Source organism: Crocuta crocuta, unplaced genomic scaffold (assembly GCF_008692635.1).
Source record: "Crocuta crocuta isolate KB4526 unplaced genomic scaffold, BGI_CrCroc_1.0 scaffold397, whole genome shotgun sequence".
NCBI lineage: Eukaryota > Metazoa > Chordata > Mammalia > Carnivora > Hyaenidae > Crocuta > Crocuta crocuta.
Genome location: NW_027527387.1, coordinates 458,831 through 480,311, shown reverse-complemented (window position 1 = coordinate 480,311; position 21,481 = coordinate 458,831). Strand labels below are relative to the sequence as shown.

At 36.5% G+C, this 21,481-nt stretch overlaps 1 protein-coding gene and 1 long non-coding RNA gene across 3 annotated transcripts in view; one reads left to right on the top strand and one right to left on the bottom strand.

Moving 5' to 3' along the window:
* The window catches only part of LOC144221846 (uncharacterized), a 154,841-nt gene extending 138,413 nt beyond the window's left edge, over positions 1–16,428 (bottom strand). Inside the window, exons 1-2 of one of the 2 annotated variants that reach the window (XR_013332205.1) lie at positions 16,370–16,428; positions 2,420–2,527 (exon numbers count right to left, since the gene is read on the bottom strand). This is a non-coding gene — a long non-coding RNA (uncharacterized LOC144221846). Of the gene's footprint in view, positions 1–2,419; positions 2,531–16,369 lie in introns of both variants that reach the window. The other variant, XR_013332206.1, reaches the window with a different exon arrangement.
* Positions 16,429–16,534: 106 nt separating this feature from the next.
* On the top strand, positions 16,535–18,377 carry SMIM30 (small integral membrane protein 30). Its single transcript, XM_077752360.1, has 3 exons — positions 16,535–16,570; positions 16,924–17,017; positions 17,479–18,377. The coding sequence occupies exon 3, from the start codon at positions 17,524–17,526 to the stop codon at positions 17,701–17,703; it is 180 nt and encodes a 59-aa protein (XP_077608486.1). The 5' UTR covers positions 16,535–16,570; positions 16,924–17,017; positions 17,479–17,523; the 3' UTR covers positions 17,704–18,377.
* Positions 18,378–21,481: the final 3,104 nt, after the last annotated feature.

Below are 21,481 nucleotides of genomic sequence, written 5' to 3'. Positions count from 1 at the left end.
TTATACCATATACCTTATGTGTACAGATATTTTGAATATTCACATACATGTACATAAAACATACAAATTATATCCATGTATTACTGTGCTAGTAGATATATTTCAAAACATAGAATAGTAGAAATGTTTTCAAAATAAAAAAATTTAAAAATTGAAACTTTATGTTCTTTGGTTTGTTAACTAATGGCCCAAAATTCTTTCTTCACATTAAAATATTCTTATTAATAATTTTAAAGTAGAGATTGATACAAATATACATAATTTCTTTTGATCTTTGCCTAACATTTATTGATGTTATGAATCAAAAGTCTAGTTCTAAATTCAATTATGGTCGTCATAATCTAACAAAGAAAATGCTGCTCAAAGATAAATAGATCCAAATAGATGAAGCTATTTGAAGATCCAAACATTATTGGCTGCATTTATTAAATCATGACATTCACCTTACAATCATTTGAGTGATTAGTATATTCAATCCATAGTTTTTGGTTAAAATCTTTGAAGTTTAATTAAGCTAAACCTGGATAGTACCATATGCTTATGCACTTAACCAGACATACAAAAACACTAAAATAAACTGTTATATGTTGAAAGTGACCTCACAAATATGGGCACTATGGTTGGCTCCCACTCTACCCTAGAATAGTGTCAGGGGACTCTTCAGAGCCCATGACTGACATGTGGGCACTACTGAGCACCAGTGTAAAAACACAAGGTAAATTTAAGTAAATATGTATTTCTTATTATCTAGGGGGAAATAATTATAGAAAGAATTTGAATATTTTGTTTCCAAGCTCTCAAGCAATCCAGGGAGAAAATCTCTGACCTAAACAACAGATTACAAGGAATTACTTAGAAAATATAATATCACAAGTTTAACCTATATCTTTTTTAACAGGTTTTGCCTCCCTGAGTAGCTAAGTATCTAGGCAGTATAATAAACAGTGTTAACATGTTTCCAGTTTTATATTCTGCACATATTTTGGTACCCACATTCTCAAAAGTCAAATAGATTTTTATGTTCAATGTTTAAGGTATTAACTCACTCAGAAATTAAATGAAAACAGTTAATTTCCCAGAAAAGCACAATATGAAATTTATAACAATAATAATTATGAAAACTTACTTTGGTCTAAGATTTAATCACCCAGAAAACTACAGTGCAATGACTTGATATTCACAAATCTGTTAAGACCATTCCGACTGATGGCAGGAAGCATTTTGGAGGTATTCCATAATGAATTCATTTTCAGGACATATCACAAAAGCTTGACTAAGTTTATAATTGATCCTTAGACTATAAACTTTTGTTACTCTAAATAAAATATACATAATCATTTTTCATCTGTTCACTTCAGCCTACATGATACCTTATGAAATAGTATAAGTTTTATGTATTTATAAGTATTAAAAGGTTATTTAAAAGGTTTCCTTTTCAGAAAGAAAAAAGTCCATTACTTCCTTCCAATTTGAAAGAAATAAAGAAATACTAAGAATAATGCTTTCAGAAAGATAAATAGCAGTGTCCCAAAGACTTGAACTGAACCCTTATAATAAACATCAGACTACTAGCATAAGACCTTGGGGTTGTGAAAGGAGGAGATAAGAGAATCAGAGAATGTCAAGTTGAGAGAAAACCTTCAAGGACATCTACTAAGCCAATCATCCTTTTGAAGTCTGATTCCGCTCTACAACATCATGCCAAGTATTCATTAAGCCAACCTATTCTGATCAAGAGTTCAATGCTCACCAACACAGTCAATTTCCTGTTAGAACATTAGAAAGCTTTTCCTTATACTGTGCTAAAACATACTTCTGTATCACTCCCAACCACTGGCCAACCTGCACAAGTCCAGTTCTTTTCTTTTTCGTACCTCTCCTACGGAATGAATCATCAAAAATACTAGTTAGTCTCAATGAGTCTTCTCATTTACATCCATAGCCTTTCAACTATGTTCTTTAATGATTCTAGTCTTATCAGAGTCCTGGTTAATATCCAGTTTGTTAATGTTTCTCAAAAAGTGGAGAACCCATAAAAGAACACTGTATTGCTAGGTATGGTCCAAACTGGAAATAGCAAAGCAGAACTTACCTTTCCCATTCTAGGTAATTCACATCTATTCCTGCAACCCAAGATTATACTCACTGTTTTCACTGCTCTGTCACACATGTTTATTCAAATTGGGCTTTATGTAGACTAAAACTATAAAGTCTTAGTTGTTAATTTACTCAATATATATATCTATGGAATGCTGCTACACAAATACTATAATATTAGAGGCAGTAAAAAAATCAGTGAGATATAACTGAAACACCTGAGACCCTGGGCCCAAGCCCCAGTTTATCCAGCAATAGCTGTGTGGCAAGAACACTTGTTAGACCTACTCAATTTTCATAATAGAATAACTATCTTGCTTACTGGTCTCAGTTCCAAAGCATATGGATGGGCCTTTCACCAGCAATTTAGAATATCAGCACTCCAGGTTGTCTAGCTCCATTCCAGGTTATCTAGCTCCATTCCAAGTACCTACTGAGAGAAGAAATGTTTAGGAAAAATAGGCCCAAGGCCTTACAAACTCAATCCTTGGTTAATATTGAATCACGAGAAAGCTACATGTTAGGAACCCACCACACAACATCTTTCTAATTACCTTCAGTGAGTTGCATTTAATTTTTGTCCTAATCTTTATCAGAAGATTGTTGTAATAAGTAACCATATTACTTCTTATGTTTTAAACTGGATGGGTATGTTTTAAAACTGAGGATATTGCCCATTTTATTATTCAGAATCTCTTTCACTCTTGGTTTCCTCTGAGGAATGGGATGCCTCTACATTCTGAAGGTAGAAATCATCAGAATAGTTTTATACACTTTTAAAAGTATGTAAGTTTTAGAGAAAGATAAGTCTATGAGAAATAAGATAAAAATGCCATTTAATATATGCACAATGGCAAGAAATATTTGTATTTTCTGTTTCATCAATAATTGATAAGGGGTCCTTCAGAGTAAGACAGATAATTCTAACGGGGTCTTATTAAATATTTATTCTTAATTAAGTTAAAGGTCATTATTCAATTGCCCTTATGTTTCCTCTACCCAAATAATCAGCTTCAATAACACTTCCCCCAATGATAAAGGTTCTAAGATCAGGTAAACCTAAGAACTACCTGGAGAACCTGTTTTAGAAGTTTGCATTTTTAAATAAACTACCTATGTAATTGGGAAGTAGACCACAGAACACACAGTGAGAATACTCTTCCAGGGCCAATTTTTGGATCACTTTAATTAACTCTGCCACTCACCCTTGGGCTCTCTGCTATCTCTCAGATCCCTTTTAAAGCCTGGTGACCAAAGGTCGTTAGGGTATTCTCACCAAGGGTCCTACTAAAGAGCAGCAAATAAAAAGACTAGGTCTTTGCTCTTATATAGCATATCACATTCACTTTTATACATCCTAGAGTTGATAGGCATGCTTGCAAAGGTAGTGCTTCACTATGACTGTCAGATTGAGGTCAACTACTTACTTTGACTCTCCTGAGAAATGAGAGCTTAAAATGCATGAAAACAGGTATAAATCAAAATCAAACTAAACTGTGAATAGCATTGTATAGGATTGCAACTGGTTGTAATCATTTTTTAATAACTTAATCTACTTTTAAAATAAAGAATTTTCCCTTGAGGGAAAAATCTACCAACTTCCTTGAGTAAAATCATTCTTCCAGCAAGTAAGATCATTGTATCACAATTTTTTATGAATAACTTTAATTCTAATAATACCACTCTTAGAATATCTACAGACAAATGGCCAGTTGGCATAATGGACTCATAGAAAATATTTATAAACAATCAAAATATTATAGGCAAGAGTAAAGAAACTTTATTATTGCTCTCCAGCTCACCATTTCATAGATAAATAAATCATTCCATGATATAGCAACTGATGTTATACTACAAAGTTTTGTACCTTGACCATCCATATGATTTAGCAACAGAAAAAGATTTAAAAACTACAAGTGACCAATCACAATATGTCAACTGAAAATTCACAGTAAATGTCTACATGAAAGTTCAGATACCCATTCAAGTTTCCAACCTCAATTTAAAATCATCACTTCCCAGCTATTGATTACTCTGAAAACTGTAATCCTATATATTCTATCATGTATAAATTGACTCTAGATAAAAGGCATTATCAAATGAACAAGTTGAAATATGCAAAGCAGAAATTCAGAGTCTGAAAAATAAGTGTTTTACTCAGAAAATTACTCAGATATAAATTTTACAAGATTTTAGATTCAAGGGAAATCAAACTAAGACCAAGCAGGGTATGATTCATTCTCCTATGTTATTTGCATTTGCTTCTGCTATTTTTTTAATTTTATAAATTTCATGCTGTTTCCATGGTTACCAGCTTTTAATCATAGTGAACACCTGGTCTATACAGAGGAATTAATATTTCCTTATGAACTGCATATACTAAATTGTTAATAATTTCTTTATACTTTGACAGTGACTAGTTTAAGTTTCTGACCTATAAGCAAAGATTTTCGAATGGTTCTGACTTTCTTTTCTTCCTTTTTCAATTTTATACATTATATGGACTTCAGTGGTTTTGTGAGAGCTGAGATTTGCCAACACATCACAATCTATATTTTCTGACATGTAGTATCTATACCTACGAGTACATGTGTTTCTCAGCCTGGTCAGACATACTTTCTTTAAAAAAAAAAAAAACACTTTTTTGTAAATATTTATTAAATCTAAGCCAAAGTCAGTTGACAAATTAGGCAAATACTGGTACTCACTCATTCACTAAACTAGGGCATGGACAAAAGTAAACAAATACCTATAACTCTTCAGTGACACACCATGGATAGCTTTCCTAAGCAGTACTAGAGCACCTTATTTCACAGAAAATTAAAATGACATTTGATCCTGTGGACATTTTCCATATAAAAGCATATGGGTTTGTACATCAACTATACTTTAATTAGAAATTTTTAAAGCATATGTGCAATGATTAATGGCATAGACTTTGTCAGAATTCCTAGGTTCTATCCTGACTCTACCACTCACTAGTTATGTAACCTTGAATAAATAATTCAAGCATGTCTCAGTTTCCTCATCTGTGACAGGGGATAATAATAGTATCTGCCTCAGCGAATTATTTTAGGGAGTAAAATATTTCAGTATTTTAAGAAATTAGATAAGTTGCTAGGGAGACTTTTTCCCATTGGATACCCTTCCTGCTTTGTCAAAGATTAGTTGGCTATACATTCATGGGTCCAATTCTGGATTGCCTATTCTATTCCATTGGTCTATGTGCCTGTTTTTGTGCCAATACCATACTGTCTTGATGATTACAGCTTTGTAGCAGAAGCTAAAGTCTGGGTTTGTGGTGCCTCCTGCTTTGGTTTTCTTTTTCAGTATTACTTGGGCTATTTGGGGTTTTGTATGGCTCCATACAAATTTTAGGATTGCTTGTTCTAGCTTTGAGAAGAACCCCAGTGCAATTTTGATTGTGATTGTGTTGAATGCATAGATTGCTTTGGGTAGAATTGACATTTTAACAATATTTGTTTTTCCAATCCATAAACATGGAATGTTTTTTCATTTCTTTGTATCTTCTTCAATTTCCTCCATAAGCTTTCTATACTTTTCAGCATATAGATCTTTTATACCTTGGTTTACATCTAGGTTTATTCCTAGGTATTTCTTGGTTCTTGGTACAACTGTAAATGGGATCAGTTTCTTTATTTCTCTTTCTGTTGCCTCATTATTGGTGTATAAAAATACAACCGATTTCTGTACATTGACTTTATACCCTGTGACTTTGCTGAATTCCTGTATCAGTTCTAGCAGTCTTTTGATGGAGTCTTTCGGGTTTTCCAAGTAGAGTTATCATGTCATCTGTGACATGAAAGTTTGACTTCTTCTTTGCCAATTTTTATGCTTTTTATTCATTTAGTTATCTGATTGCTGATGCTAGAGGAGAAAGCAGGCAACAACCTCTCTGACCTCAGCCACAGCAATTTCTTTTTTTTTTTTTAATGTGTATTTATTTTTGAGAGAGAGAGAGAGACAGAGCACTAGTCAGGGAAGGGAAGAGAGAGAGGGAGACAGAATCTGAAGCAAGTTCCAGGCTCTGAGTTGTCAGCACAGAGCTCAATGCGGGGCTTGAACTCATGGACTGCAAGATCATGACCTGAGCCAAAGTCAGACACTTAACAGACTGAGCCACCCAGGTGCCCCAGCAATTTCTTACTTAACACATCTCCGAAAGCAAGGGAATTAAAAGCAAAAATGAACTATTGGGACCTCATCAAGATAAAAAGCTTCTGCACTGCAAAGGAAACAATCAACAAAACTAAAAGTCAACCAATGGAATGGGAAAAGATAGTTGCAAATGACATATCAGATAAAGGGCTAGTACCCAAAATCTATAAAGAACTCACCAAACTACACACCTGAAAAACAAATAATCCAATGAAGAAATGGACAAAAGACATGAATAGACACTTATCCAAAGACGACATCCAGATGGCCAACAAACACATGAGAAGATGCTCAACGTCACTCATCATCAGGGAAATAAAAATCAAAACCACACTGAAACACTACTACACACTGGTGAGAGTGGCTAAAATGTACAAACCAGGAAACTATAGATGCTGGTGAGGATGTGGAGAAACAGGAACTCTCTTGCACTGTTGGTGGGGATACAAACTGGTGCAGCCACTCTGGAAAACAGTGTGGAGGTTCCTCAAAAAGTTAAAAATTGAACTGCCCTACGACCCAGCAATAGCACTGTTAGGAATTTACCCAAGGGATACAGGAGTGCTGTTGCATAGGGGCACATGTACCCCCATGTTTATAGCAGCACTTTCAACAATAGCCAAATTATAGAAAGAGCCTAAATGCCCATCAACTGATGAATGGATAAAGAAGGTGTGGCTTATATATACAACGGAATACTACCTGGCAATGAGAAAGAATGGAATCTGGCCATTTGTAGCAACATGAATGGAACTGGAGGGTATTATGCTAAGTAAAATAAGTAAAGTCAGAGAAAGACAGCATATGTTTTCACTCATATGTGGAACTTGAGAAACTTAACAGAAGACCATGGGATAAGGGACAGGGGGAAAAAATAGTTACAAATAGAGAGGGAGGGAGGCAAACCATAAGAGACTCTTAAATAGAAAGAACAAACTGAGGGTTGATGGGGTTGGGGTAGGGAAGAAGGGAGATTGGGTGATGGGCATTGAGGAGAGCACTTGTTGGGATGAGTAGTGGGTGTTGTATGTAAGGCAATTTGACAATAAATTATATTTAAAAAAAGAAATTGGATAATCAGTACAAAATTACAGAATTAGGTAAGTGGAAAATAAATTTGGAGCCATCCAATGGCATTTCCAAAGACAATGTCCATTACCATGAATAAAGTGCAATATAAAGAAATAATCTTGCAACTTTTCAAAACTATAATTTGTCTCATCCAAGAATTCTTAATCTGCTCCTGGAAACCCAGTAGTGTAGGTAAAATTTTAATCTATCAGAACCTGTGGGTGTGGTTTCTCTACTTCCCTGGACACCACAGACATGTGTGTATAATTGATTACCACAGATTACTGAGGTTCATTGGTGGGAAAGACACATCCATAATGGGCTCTAGATGGTGCCTGGAACAATGACATTTGTAGCTTGCCCATATACCTCTGTAAAATACCGGCACCAGGCAGTTTAGCCTCAGCAGATGTTTTTTCTGCAGCAGCTGAACAGCTCTGTAAGGTACAACTTATCCCATCCTGTTAACCTAATGATTAATTAGCTCTAATGTAATGATATCAATGATAAATGTCCTATTATGGATGGGAAATACTGACCAGCTCTGGGTTGCTCTTTTTTAATTGTGAAGCTGCAATAAAATGTCTCTACTCACTTGGCTTCACTCAATTACTAATGAGAAAATCTCAATTTTTAAGAATTCCCTGACACACACACCAATCACTGCAAAATCTTGCTGTCAACTCATCCTCCTTCTTCTGATGGATCCCAGAAGTGCCTTCCTTCAGGGCCTACCAATTATTCACTTCTAATAGTTATAAAATAAGCAGAACCATTTTTCCATTCTTCTCTGAAACCATTTCTTGGTAACAACTGACTTGGTAAATTTTACCCTCCACCACTCAGATAAATAACTAAAAGTAATGTTCTTTATCTCTAACTATTACTGGCTACCAGTGGTCTCTATTTTAGTGAAGGGTGGTTAGGCTTATGTTCTCTTGAATTGAGAGACTAAATTCTAAATTTGATAACCTTAGATACTTAATGCTAAGGAAGAACCATACAGAAGCCTATAGAAGCATTTCAGACAGCTTGAGAGACAAACTGGAATATGGCAATGCTTCAGAAGAATTGTGGTTCATGTTGCTTCCAAATATGTTCACAGGGAGAACTTTCTTGCTGGCAGATGCTGGACACAGAAGAAGCTGCTCATCTCTCTAGCACTGCTAAGGAAATGATGGTTCTCTTTTAGATGAGGGACTACGTATGTACAACATGGCAGTTATTGTCCGCATCTGTGATCTAGACAAAATATCTAAGTCTGAGTTACAGCTAGATAATAATAGTTCATTAGGATAGCTTTTAGGCATGTTAAAAATCAAAAAGGAGGTTGGGGTCAAAGGAGTGGAAGAGATTATTATATTTATTGTATTCCACAAATTAATCCCTGCCTCTACATCACTTAATACTAGTAATCCCTGGGTTTACATTTCAAATTATAGTGTACCTCATAAATTAATGAAAACCATTTATACAACCCTTGACTTATAAGTCAAAGATAAAGTTTGAAAAGAAACAAACATGATTTTTTGTAAGCTATCTAACATAATAGATCTCTTTCATCTGTAGGGTACAAGCAAATGAATTCCAAGTAGAGGTCACAAGGAGAATATTTGTCTTCCTCAGACAGTCAATGTTACTGAAGCCAAGGAAGTAAGGTAAAATTCTTGGTACTATGTTCAACCACTGTGTGAAGTTTCATTTGGGGGGCATAATATAAAAGTATTTCTACCTGTTCTACAAGATCTGCAATTAATTATCCCATAACAATCTACCAAAAGTCATACATTCCTCTGAGCTCAGAGTCTCAATTATAATTCCCTTTTAGCAAAGCTTCTAATGCTGCCTTTTACTTTGCTGTAATTTATGAGAAAAGCAGTACAGAATCACAGATTAGCTACTGTAATTAGAAACAGAATTCAAAGCAAATTAAGAGTTTGCTTCTTTGTATGTTGGGTTTTGTTAAGGTTACCCTAGAGATCATTCTAGCCAAATGATTTCTTGAGGCTATTCACTCATATCTAAACCCTCTTATACATACTTTTAAAACTTCCAGAACTCAATATGATAAATTAATGGTATAATGATTATCCAGCTAGATGGATAGTATGTTTTAAACATAAATATAACCCCCAATGGGTAGGAAATAGTTCAATAGAAAATGCCATCAGGGCAATCAATGGTTTGCCCAGTTTATAAAACTGGGTGGTTTTATAAAACAACTATGACAGCTTTAAAGTAATAGAGAAATGTTTCTTTTTTTTTTTTTTTTTTTTTTTTTTTTTTTTTTTTAAAGATTTTTATTTATTTCTAGGAGAGAGAGAGAGAGACAGCATGAGCAGGGGAGGGTCAGAGAGAGAGGGAGTCACAGACTGAAACAGGCTCCAGGCTCTGAGCTGGCAGTCAGCACAGAGCCCGACGCGGGGCTCGAACCCACTAACTGCGAGATCATGACCTAAGCGAAAGTCGGCCGCTTAACCGACTAAGCCACCCAGGCGCCCCAATAGAGAAATGTTTCTAATCAGCCCTCAACCCAAGGCCTATGGGGTCTAAAATGTGTCTGTATCCAAATTTTCCTCAGCCATCAGTTATTTATTATGTGCATGTGCACAATAGCACCTTCACAGTAGAGAGAAAACCACATCCTAAAGACTTCATATTTCATGGATTTGATTAACAGAAAATAGTAAAAATCAAATAGTTAATACTCAGTGAAGGCTTACTACATGCCAGCTACTAATTCCAGGAATTAATGTATTTAATTCTCGTACTATACACACCAAGTAGATACAATTATACCCAATTTTATGAATAAATAATGTAGTAAGCAGCAGAGGTAGGAATCTAATCAACCAGTCTGACCCCAGATATCCTAACTCTTAACCACTAACCAGAGATATAGAAATACAATTAAAGGAGGATTTGAGAAGTACTGATGTCTGATCAGTTTTTCAGTCACTTTAAAAACATTTCATTTAATCCTCACACAACATATTTGTGAAAGAAAACTGAGTCTCAGAGAGATTAAATAAATACCCAAATTCACAAAGCCACCAAGGGGAAAAACTAACATTCCTAATACTATATCATATTACCTCTCTGCAACTTCAAGACTAAACTGAGTGGCAGATACAAAGGCAGAAATCTCACTTCAATCTACATATTAGTGCTGTTGTAAGAAAAGTGACCAGTGGAAGCTGTCTGGCAAAGAGCTGGCACAGAAAAGAAAAGAATCTGTAAATAGCACAAAACATAAAACCAGCATACTTAGAGGAAGAAGTTCCAGGTCATTAAGACACTGCAGGGCTGGTGTGTTTGTATATATGTTTGTGTGTGTGTGTATACACATATACACGTGTGTGAATTCTTTGTTATTTTGTTTCATTCTGCTCTCATCTACACCTTTCATTTTGTTCGTGAAACCTGGAGTGGTTCTCAACTAGGAACGGTATCCACAACAAAAGAGTATTTGGCAATGTGTGAGGGCAGCTGGTTGTCCCCGGGCCTGGGGGTCCTATTGATCCTATTGATCCCATCTAGTGGGAATGGGCTCGGGGTGCCAAAGATCCTGCAAAATTGCGTCTGCACAACAAAGCACTATCTGACCAAAAAAGCCAATACCATTCATCCAACATTAAGAAGTATTTAAAGGAAACATTTCAAGTATGGGGAAGAAAAAAACACATGATTCAGGTAGACTTAATCAACATTTGTTGTCAAGATCCTGATGCTCCCAGTGGGCAGACGAAGTAAGGAGGCGCCATTACAGACAAGTTCTTGAACAAAGTTGTTCCTGTTTCAGATGCTACTACAACCTATATATACATAAATGTAAATTCTTGTTAATAATATTATGGGGGAAATATGTAAGACCAAATTTTGAATGAAGACTCAAACTAATCTCAGTCTAGATAATCAAGTATCTTCATACTTGAGCCCAAATGCTTCCTACATATAAGGTAGTTTCTGCCACGAACAGTATATAGGCAAGTAAATATTAATCAAATTGTAGTCTTATACTAGCATTCATTAATTCACAAAATATCTCCTAAGTATTATTGTTGTAGATGCTGTTGTAGCATCTGGGAACTCAGTAGTAAATAAAATGACAGAAATATTTCCTGCTCTTTATGGAATTTTCACTTTACTGTATTTGTTTACCTACTACACATATAAACAAATACATACATAATGTAATTTCAGTTAGTGATAGGTACTATAAGGAAAAAATAAGGCAGGCAAGTGGACAGATTGTCATGGAAGAGATAGCTTTTGTGATGTGCTCAGGGAAGAAGATGACATTTGAGCAGAACCTTGAATGACCCTGAGAAAACAGCCATTAAAAAGATGGTGGGAATTACTATTTAACATAGTCCAGGAAGTCTTAGCCTCAGCAATCAGATGACAACAATAACAACAAAAAATAAAAGACATCCAAATCAGCAAGCAAGAGGTCAAACTTTCACTACTTGCAGACAACATAATACTCTATGGAGAAAATCCAAAAGCCTCTACCAAATAATTGCTAGAACTAATACATAAATTCAGCAAAGTCGCAGGATATAAAACTAACTTACAGAAATCTGTTGCATTTTTGTGCACTAATAACAAAGCAGCAGAAAAAAATCAAGGAATCGATCCCATTTACAACTGTACCAAAAACAATAAGATACCTAGGAATAAACCTAACTAAAGAGGTAAGAGATCTGTACTCTGAAAACTATTAAATACTTATGAAAGTAATTGAAGAGGACACAAAGAAATGGAAAAACATTCCATTCTCATGGACTGGAAGAACAAACATTGTTAAAATATCCATAGTACCCAAAGCAATCTATACATTTAATGCAATTCCTATCAAAATACCAACGGCATTTTTCACAGAGACAGAACAAACAATCCTAAAATTTGTATGGAACCACAAGAGACTCTGAAGAGCCAAAGCAATCCTGAAGAAAAAAAAAAAAAAAAAAAAAAACAACTGGAAGCATGACGATTCCAGATTTCAAGCTATATTACAAGGCTATAGTCATCAAGACAACATTGTACTGGCACAAAAACAGACACACAGATTAGTGGAACAGAACAGAAAACCCAGAAATAGACCCACAGCTATATGGTCAACTAATCTTTGACAAAGCAGGAAAGAATATCCAATGGATAAAAATAGTCTCTTCAACAAATGGTGCTGGGAAAACTGAACAGCAACATGCAAAAGAATGAAATTGGATTATTTTCTTATACCATACACAAAAATAAGTTCAAAATGGATTAAAGATCTAAATGTGAGATCTGAAACCACAAAAATTCTAGAAAGGACCACAGGCAGTAATTTCTCCGACATCGGCCATAGCAACTTTTTTCTAGATATGTCTCCTGAGGCAAGAGAAACAAAAGCAAAAATAAACTATCGGGACTGCATCTAAATAAAAGGCTTTCAGGGGCACCTAGATGGCTCAGTAGGTTAAGCGTCCAACTCTTGATTTCAGCTCAGGTCATGATCTTACAGTTCATGGGCTCAAGCCTGGCGTCAGGTTCTGTGCTGACAGTGCAGAGCTTGCACAGGATTTCTCACTTTCCCTCTCTCTCTGCCCCTCCTCTCTCTCTGTCTGTCTCTCTGTCTGTCTCTCTCTCTCTCATTAAATAAATAAACATTTATAAATAAATAAATAGCTAGCTTCAGTACAGCAAAGGAAACAATCAACAAAACTAAAAGGCAGTCTATGGAATGGGAGAAGACATTTGTAAGTGGCATATCTGATAAAGGGTTAGTAGCCAAAATCTATGAAGAGTTTATCAAACTCAACACTCAAAAAGCAAATAACCCAGTTTCAAAATGGGCAGAAGACATGAATAGACACTTTACCAAAGAAGACATCTAGATGGCTAACAGACACATGAAAAGATGCTTAAATTAACATCACTCATCATCAAGGAAATACAAATCAAAATCATGATGAGATACCACCTCACACCTTTCAGAATGGCTAAAATTAACAAAAGAAACAACAGGTATTGGCAAGGATGCAGAAAAAGTGGAACTCTCTTGCACTGCTGGTGGGAATCCAAACTGGTACAGCTACTCCAGAGAATAGTATGGAGGCTCCTCACAAAACTAAAAATAGAACTAGCCTATGATCCAGCAATTGCACTAGTAGGTATTTACCCAAGGATACAAAAATACAGATTGGAAGGGGTATGTGCACCTTAATGTTTACAGCAGCATTATCTACAATAGCCAAATTATATAAAGAACCCAAATGTCCATCAACCAATGAATGGATAAAGTAGATGTCATGTATACACACACACACACTGGAATATTACTCAGCCATCAAAAAGAATAAAACTTTGCCATTTGCAGTGAGGTGGACGGAACTAAAATGTATTATGCTTTGTGAAATAAGTCAATCCAAGAAAGACAAATACCATATGACTACATTTGTCTGTGGAATTTAAGAAACAAAACAGATGAACATATTGGAAAGGGGAAGAAAGAGGAGAGAGGGAAACAAACCACAAAAGACTCCTAATGACAGACAGTAAAGTGAGGGGTAATAGAGGGTGGTGGGTGGGGGATGGGCTAGATGAGTGATGGGTATAAAAAAGGGCCCTTGTCATGATGAGCACTGAGTGTTGTATGTAAGTGATGAATCACTGAATTCTATTCCTGAAACCAATATTGCACCGTACGTTAACTAAAATTTAAATAAAAAGTAAAAAAAAGAGGAAGAAAAAAAAGAAAATGTCCATGAGAAAAGTATTATTGGCAGAAATAAGGGCAAGGGCAAATTCAATAGGAAACAACAAAACTGGCATGTTTAAGATAGAGCAAACAGATGAATGTGACTGGAATGGAACAAGCATGGGTGAGTGAGTGGTGGATTGACATCAAAAATTCAGAAAGAGGCCAGAATGCATAGGGTTTTGGGAGCCTTGATAAGGAGTCTGGACTTCAGGGGCACCTGGGTGGCTCAGTCAGTTAAGCATCCAACTTCGGCTCAGGTCATAATCTCACGGTTCGTGGGTTCAAGCCCTGCATCAGGCTCTGTGATGACAGCTAGCTCAGAGCCTGGAGCCTGTTTCAGATTCTGTGTCTCCCTCTCTCTCCGACCCTCCCCTGCTCATGCTGTCTCTCTCTCAGAAATAAATAAAACATTAAAATGTTTTTTAAAGAGTCTGGACTTCAGCTTAATTTGTTGGAACTGGAGAGTTTTAAGCAAAGAATAAATTATCTGATTTTTTTAAATCACTAGAGTAGTAAAAAAAAAACTGAGAACTAGAATACCATACTACTTGGCTACTAGGATTAGAAAAAAGCACACAAAAGCATATATATATCAATTTGGTTGTTAAACTGCCTGACTGGGATGGGTGGATGGTTAGGGGAAGTTAATCAACTTTATTTAAAACTACTTGGGGGCACCTGGGTGGCTCAGTCAGTTGAGTGTCTGACATCCTCTTAGGTCAAGATCTCATGGTTAGTGAATTCAAGGCCCACATTGGGCTGGCTGTCATCATTATGGAACCTGCTTTGGATCTTGTGTGTCCCTTTCTCTCTCTCTGCCCCTCCCCCACTCTCTCTTACTCTCAAAAATAAGAACATTTAATTTAAAAAAATAATTAATTAATTAAAACGACTTGGGCCCAAAACACTCCTGCACAAACTCCTACCACTCTGTTTCAGATGATTCAGGTCATTAAGGGACCTCTTAATATTTTAAAGAAAAAGCATTTTACCATCCACAGACTCTTGAAACTTAAAATCAAACCATTATCTTTAATGTTGACACATCCAGAAACAAGCCTGCAGTTAACACTAACGTTAAAATAGTCTGTTGTTTTAGCTAGCTTTAATAAACATAAAGGGAAAAATAAAATCCCCCAAGTGTTCACACTAGAATACAAGAGGATATTTTGTAATATGTTTCAAATATACTTGATTAGAAAGGTACAAAACTAAAAGCAGTTCAAAGCAAATGAGCAGACAAAACTATGTTAAAACAATCAAGTTTAGAGAAGCAATGCAAACAATATTACTGTGTAGTTATCCTCAGACTTCTAATATGCAAGAGACCTTGGTTTGGTTTATTTGGCGCTTCTTTGTCTCATGAAACCTTGTTGGCACATGTATGTATTCAAATGATTATGATTAGCCCACTTTAGTGCTGGGTTTGTGTTAGGAGATAAGAATATAAGGTTTTGCTATCAGTTTAGAGAGATTGGTAACATTTATGGAAAAGGATAATGTGCAATACAAGATTACGTGCTAATTGTGGGCACCGAGCTGAATGTACCTGCAATATCCCAGAGACTGGCTTTCAGACAGCGTAGTGACTTCATCCCTAACCCACGTCATTAATAACTTACCATCTGACGGTGCCAAATAAATAGCCGAATCAGCAAATGAGAGTTCAGAAAACTGGGTGACTAGAAAGTTTCATTTAAGGGCTTCACAGGTACTAGAACTCGAGTGTCTTTCGGAAAGGATTGGCTTACATATGGAAACAATACACTTACGATTTAAAAGTAATAGTTTCATATCTTTTCATAAGTATTTGGGGGCAGTTAGGGTGGGTATTACAAAAACATAATTGAAAAGAATCACTAACACTCTTGAACTAATGGGGAAACTCAACTCTAGAACCTGAATGCATATCTTCCTATAAACCCTTTTTCCTGAACTTTGCTTTTCCCTACAAACGGTTTTAACATTTTCCAAAATGTCTAATTAAATGTGTTTTCCCTATTGCTTGAAAAGAATTAACAAAACGTCATAAGGTAAGGGAAGATGGTGACAGGGAATTCCCTGCTTCACAATGTTGGAAGCCGCTAATTTAAAAACGTCCGAGACAAATGACTCTGCTCGGGGGCTATCTTTCCGCTGCTGTGTCTTCATTTCACTCGAAGAAGACATAACTATGTGTGTGTCTCGAAACCTTAAGCAGGGTAAAAACCATGTGCTGTCATTTCTTTATCTCATTTTTGAGAGAGCGTTTGTACAAACTGTAAACCACTTTACCAGTAAAATTCTGCGCGCTGTGAGGAAGACCCGCAGGCGAGCTCCTCCTCGTCTCCGGTAGCGCGTGCTCGTCACTCCCTCAGCCAGTTACCGGGGAGCGCGCCGGCACATCCTGGGAGACGTCGGCAGCGGGGATTGTGGGAAGTGTAGTTTGGAGACCCCGCCCTCCTCGCCATTCCTGTAATGGCTGCTTCCAGGAAGGTAATGTACGAACTCCTCTCCCAAGGAAACTTAAGATTACCTCAGTATATTTGTAAAACAAGGATATTTGCACCTATCCGGGACAAAGCATGGATTGTTTTTTAAAAATCCTATCAACCCCTGGCACAAACTTTCTCTGGGTTCGATTTATTTTTAGCTTTTCCTGTGCCGGCGAACTGACCAACTTTAAGTCTAGTTCCCCTGCCTGAACGAACTGTTTTCTCTAGTTATTATCCATTCCTCTCTCTTCCGAACGACTTCCTCCTTCTGCACTGTGGCTGTGTCCTTAAAATAATAATGATGATGATGATGATGGTGAGTAATTCCTAAATCCTACCTCCTTCTGATACTAGGCTCTGTCACGTGGAACCTCTTAGCCTCAGCATCCGGAACTCCAGGAAGGGAGTATTTCGAATCAGATAGGATTATACATAAATACTTTCTTTGGTAAGTCTTACTAATTCCCCACAACTTTACAGACTTATATATTGCGTGACTTTTGCCAGATTTGTCTGAATTTCCTGGGTGGGAGAAATCCTAAGAAAATGTGATTCTTAACATTTACTCAAAATATTAGGATATTGTAAGTTTCCGAGTGTCTGGTGGTGTTTTCTGTTTGTTCTTAGTTATATTCTGTTCAATTTGCTTAGTTGATTCACACGGTGTTGGCATGATAGCATGTGGAAACATTGCTAGAGTCAAGGAATTATCATGGGAAGGGGAGGTTAGCCTCAAATGACCATCTTTAAAACTTTTTATGTAAACTTTTTCTACCTTTCAAATAGGGAAATGGCTCTGAAATTTAAATTTAAAAGGTTATATGGATTGTTATTTATGTATTCATAGTGTCATTTGAAAAGGTGGGAAATTTTAATGATTCCTTTTTTGTTGCCATGTTTGACTTCTAGGAACTTTCTGCCCTCAAGATCCAGATACCTGAAGATCCCAACATCATGGCTTCAATTTCAGCACAGTTGTTCTTGGTCCTCATTTCACTGCTTTTGGTGCTGCCTGTTGTTGAAGCAGTAGAAGCTGGAGATGCAATCGCTCTCTTGTTAGGTGTGGCTCTCAGCATTACAGGCATTTGTGCTTGTTTGGGGGTATATGCACGAAAGAGAAATGGACAAATGTGATTTTGATGGGCCTTCCGAATCAGACCTTGCCCAGAAAATCTTTGTGAATTATTGAGGTTAAAAACTGATCTTTAGTGTCTGAAAGTTCAGAAGAAATAGGATATTTTCACATTCTTGTCTCCCTGTAAATGGGAACAAACTGATATATGTTAAATGGGGAAAAAAATGTTTTCACAACAAAAAATGCGCTGAAAAAAAGCAGTGTATAATTCATATGTATTAGTTAGAAACAGGCTCAAAGAAGTCAGATGACTGAAATTTACATATTATTTCAAAGTTTTGGAATTCTCAAAGCGCATGAAATCGGAAGAAGGAAACCCTTATCCAGAATCCTTGGAAATTACCACTGCCTCCTGCATCACCAAGGAGTCTTTTCTCCATATTTTTATTAGATTTTTGTTTTGTTATATCCCAGTTAATATTGCACTTAGATATCAAATATATTCAGAAATTAAAATTTTTATTTCTTTGGTTGGGGGGAGGTAACAAAAATATACTCAGTGTATCTAATGTTAAAATGGAGAAAATATATAATGTAAAAAAATACTTTATACGGACAGTTAAATGGAGAAGAGACTTAATGTTAAAAAAAAAAAAACCTCTATATTAACTGAGTAACATCTCCACGGTGAGACGTACTATATTAAATATAAACCCATTATGTTGTAAGTTAATGTGTGATGTTCATTTCTATTTCAGGCTGTCTTTTTGTGAACTTGTATGTCAGCTAAATGCCTTACCTCAAGTGATCACACTAGCTTCTAGAGACACTATCAGTGATAAGTGAGAAATGGGCAGTATCAAGGTACAATTCCCTGTTAGAGAATCCAGATACAGAAGGAAAATATAATGGCCTATAATGATTTACACATTAACCAGGTGAAAAATACACTCTCTGATCATACAACTCAAGTGTCCTCAAAGTAGCAGTATCACCTGGGGGCTTGTTAGAAATGCAGAATCTCAGGCCCCTTCCAGACCAATTGGATCAGAATCTGCATTTGTATCAAGAACCTAGAATAATTTGTATGCATATTCAAGTTTAAGAAGACTAACCTGTGTGAGCTCAAGAGTCACCTGAAGGACTTGATAAAACTTTCAGATTCCCAAATCCTTCTAGTTGCATTGTGGTTAATTTGAGGCTAGAGCCTGGAGTTGTATGTTTAACGAAGGCGCTTCCTTGGTGATTCTTTGATTCTGTAGATAGAGCCAGTGGAGAATATCTGAGTAAATCAAACTACTTTAGGGACCTACTGGAAGCAGGTAATCAAGTTTTTACTGAAATAATGTATTATCCAATTTCTGGCTCTCCTGGTGACATTGGAGCATTAATTTTGATGTATTAATTTAAGCTGTAGCAACCTAAAACTGTTTATAGTGTGTTCCTGCAGATGAACTCCCCTAACTTGTATTACGGATCAGGTAGAAGATACAGGGAGTGAGGGACAGCTGTGCTGTGAAGACAGAAACTGAATGGATCTGTTTGACCTAGCTGTTTTATTTTTTCACAAGGGAATGCACTAACATTTTTTGTTCAGGTAAATTGGCAGTTACACATTTTGTAATTAATAGGACTTAAATGTAGATTGTAGAACAGTTTGTCATATCTCATAAACCAGCCCATTGGTACTAATGTCGAGACATTGCTGCTGCTGCTTTGTATGTCTGAACTTTTCCATTGGCATTGGGAGGAATCAAACTTGAAGTACATTTGAAATCACAGTGCATTAGCCATTTAATCACCTCAAGTACTATTTTTAAAATGATCAAAATAAGACTACAGGCAAATATTCTTTAATGAACATGTATTTCCAGAAGTGACTTGAAGGGATTAGAAAACTGCCATTTTCTTAGTTTTCCCTTAAAAAGTAGAGAATTATGAGGTAGCATTCAGGAATTTTAACATATATGAGGAGTACCTTTTCTGCTTTTAGCTGCTTTTCTACCTAGGTTGGATTATATGGTTTAGCCTGAAAAGATCGGAAGCTTACAATGGCTTTTAACTTTTTTGGGCCACCAACTCCTTTGAGAATCTGATGAAAACTATGGTTCTTTTCCTGGAAAAATCCACATACATGCCGGCATTTTTAGATTAATTTCAATTAGTTCACAGAGCAGAAGCCCATCCAGAAATCCCAAATTAAAAATTTCTGTTCTTGATGGGGTTTTTTTCATTTGTTTGTTTTTTGAGGTTCTTTCAAATTCTGGAATTTCTTGATTTGCTCTGACGGATAATACCTGTAACTGTGGAGCAGTTACAGGAAGAATGGGATTGATACATGTCCCCCAAGTGCCAGCATAATTTATAGATGTCTAGTAAATGCTCTGTGCATGTTCAGATAAGTTGAGTTACCAAGGCAGAAGACTAAGAATTAAAATCAACAAGAAGTGTTGATAACCGACCCATTCCTCTAATGCCAAAAATGAGTGCATTTCCTACATCGCTTCTTTCTGGCTGCTTTCAAGATTTTTTTCTCTATTCTTAAGAGAAGGTTGGCGATGATGTGTCCTGGCATGAATATGTTTGGGTTTGTCCTGTTTGGGGTTGACTCAGCTTCTTGAACCCATGGGTTTATGTCATTTCCCAATTGTAGATAATTTTCAGCCATTATTTTTTCAAACAGTCTTTCAGCTCCATCCCTTTATTCTCCTTTACTTCCGGGACTCCAGTGACCCAGTTGTTAGATCTTTTGCTGCAGTTCCACTTGCCCTATGGTTTTTTTTTTCCTTTTCAGTCTTTTCTCTGTTGTTCAGACTGGATAATTTCTAGCATTCTATCCCCAAGTTCACAGATTGTGCCCATGTATGTTTTAGCTCTAAATTTTCCATTTACTTTTCTTTGTAGCTTCTGTTTCTTTGCTGAGACTTGCTATGTTCATTTGTGTCAAGCATGTTTGTAATTGTTCTTTGATCTTTTATCATGGCTGCTCCAAAATCCTTGTCAGGTAATGTTAACATCCATGTCATTTCAGTATTGGCATTTGTTGATTGTCTTTTCTCATTCAAGCTGAGATTTTCCTTGGAATGATGAGCGATTTTCCATTAATACCTGCACATTTTAGGTATGATATTAAAAAGACTGGGTCATCTTTAAAGCTATTTTAGCAGGCCTCCTCTGACAATGCTGCCTCAGGGCAGGGGACATTGTTGACTCATTACTGCCACATAGAGGTAGAAGTCCAGGGACGCCTCATTGCTCCTCCTCACGTGCCCTCCCCTGACCCAGAATTCTGTAGGGTGCAGTGTGGTTCCTGGGTGGAAGTGAAAGTCCAGACCTTCTCCTTTCTCCATGGTCTCTGCTGATGCATGAACATGTCTGAGCCCATTGGCATTTCTCGGTCGCTAGCTTCAGAGTACCTAGTACCTAGTCAGAGAACTATGAGGGAAAAGAAAATCCAGAGAATTCACCACTACTTCTGGCTTCTGGTCCTGAGGTCTGCCTTCTTTCCACCTTTCAGAATCTTCTTATGTTTGTTTTATATACATAATGTACAGGGTTTTTAGTGGTACTTAGTGGAAGAAATAGGAAAAAGGATGTCTACTGCATCTTCTGGAAGAGGAGGGGTTTCCTCAGTGCATATTTAAAGAGTGAATTTTCTTGAGAGAGAAATGCCAGGTAAAGAATTGATCCAAGGCACTTTTTTTTTTTAATGTTTTATTTATTTCTGAGAGAGAGAGAGACCGCGTGAGCAGGGGATGGTCAGAAAGAGGGAGACACAGAATCTGAAGCAGGCTCCAGGCTCTGAGCCATCAGCAGGGGCTCGAGCCCACAAACCGT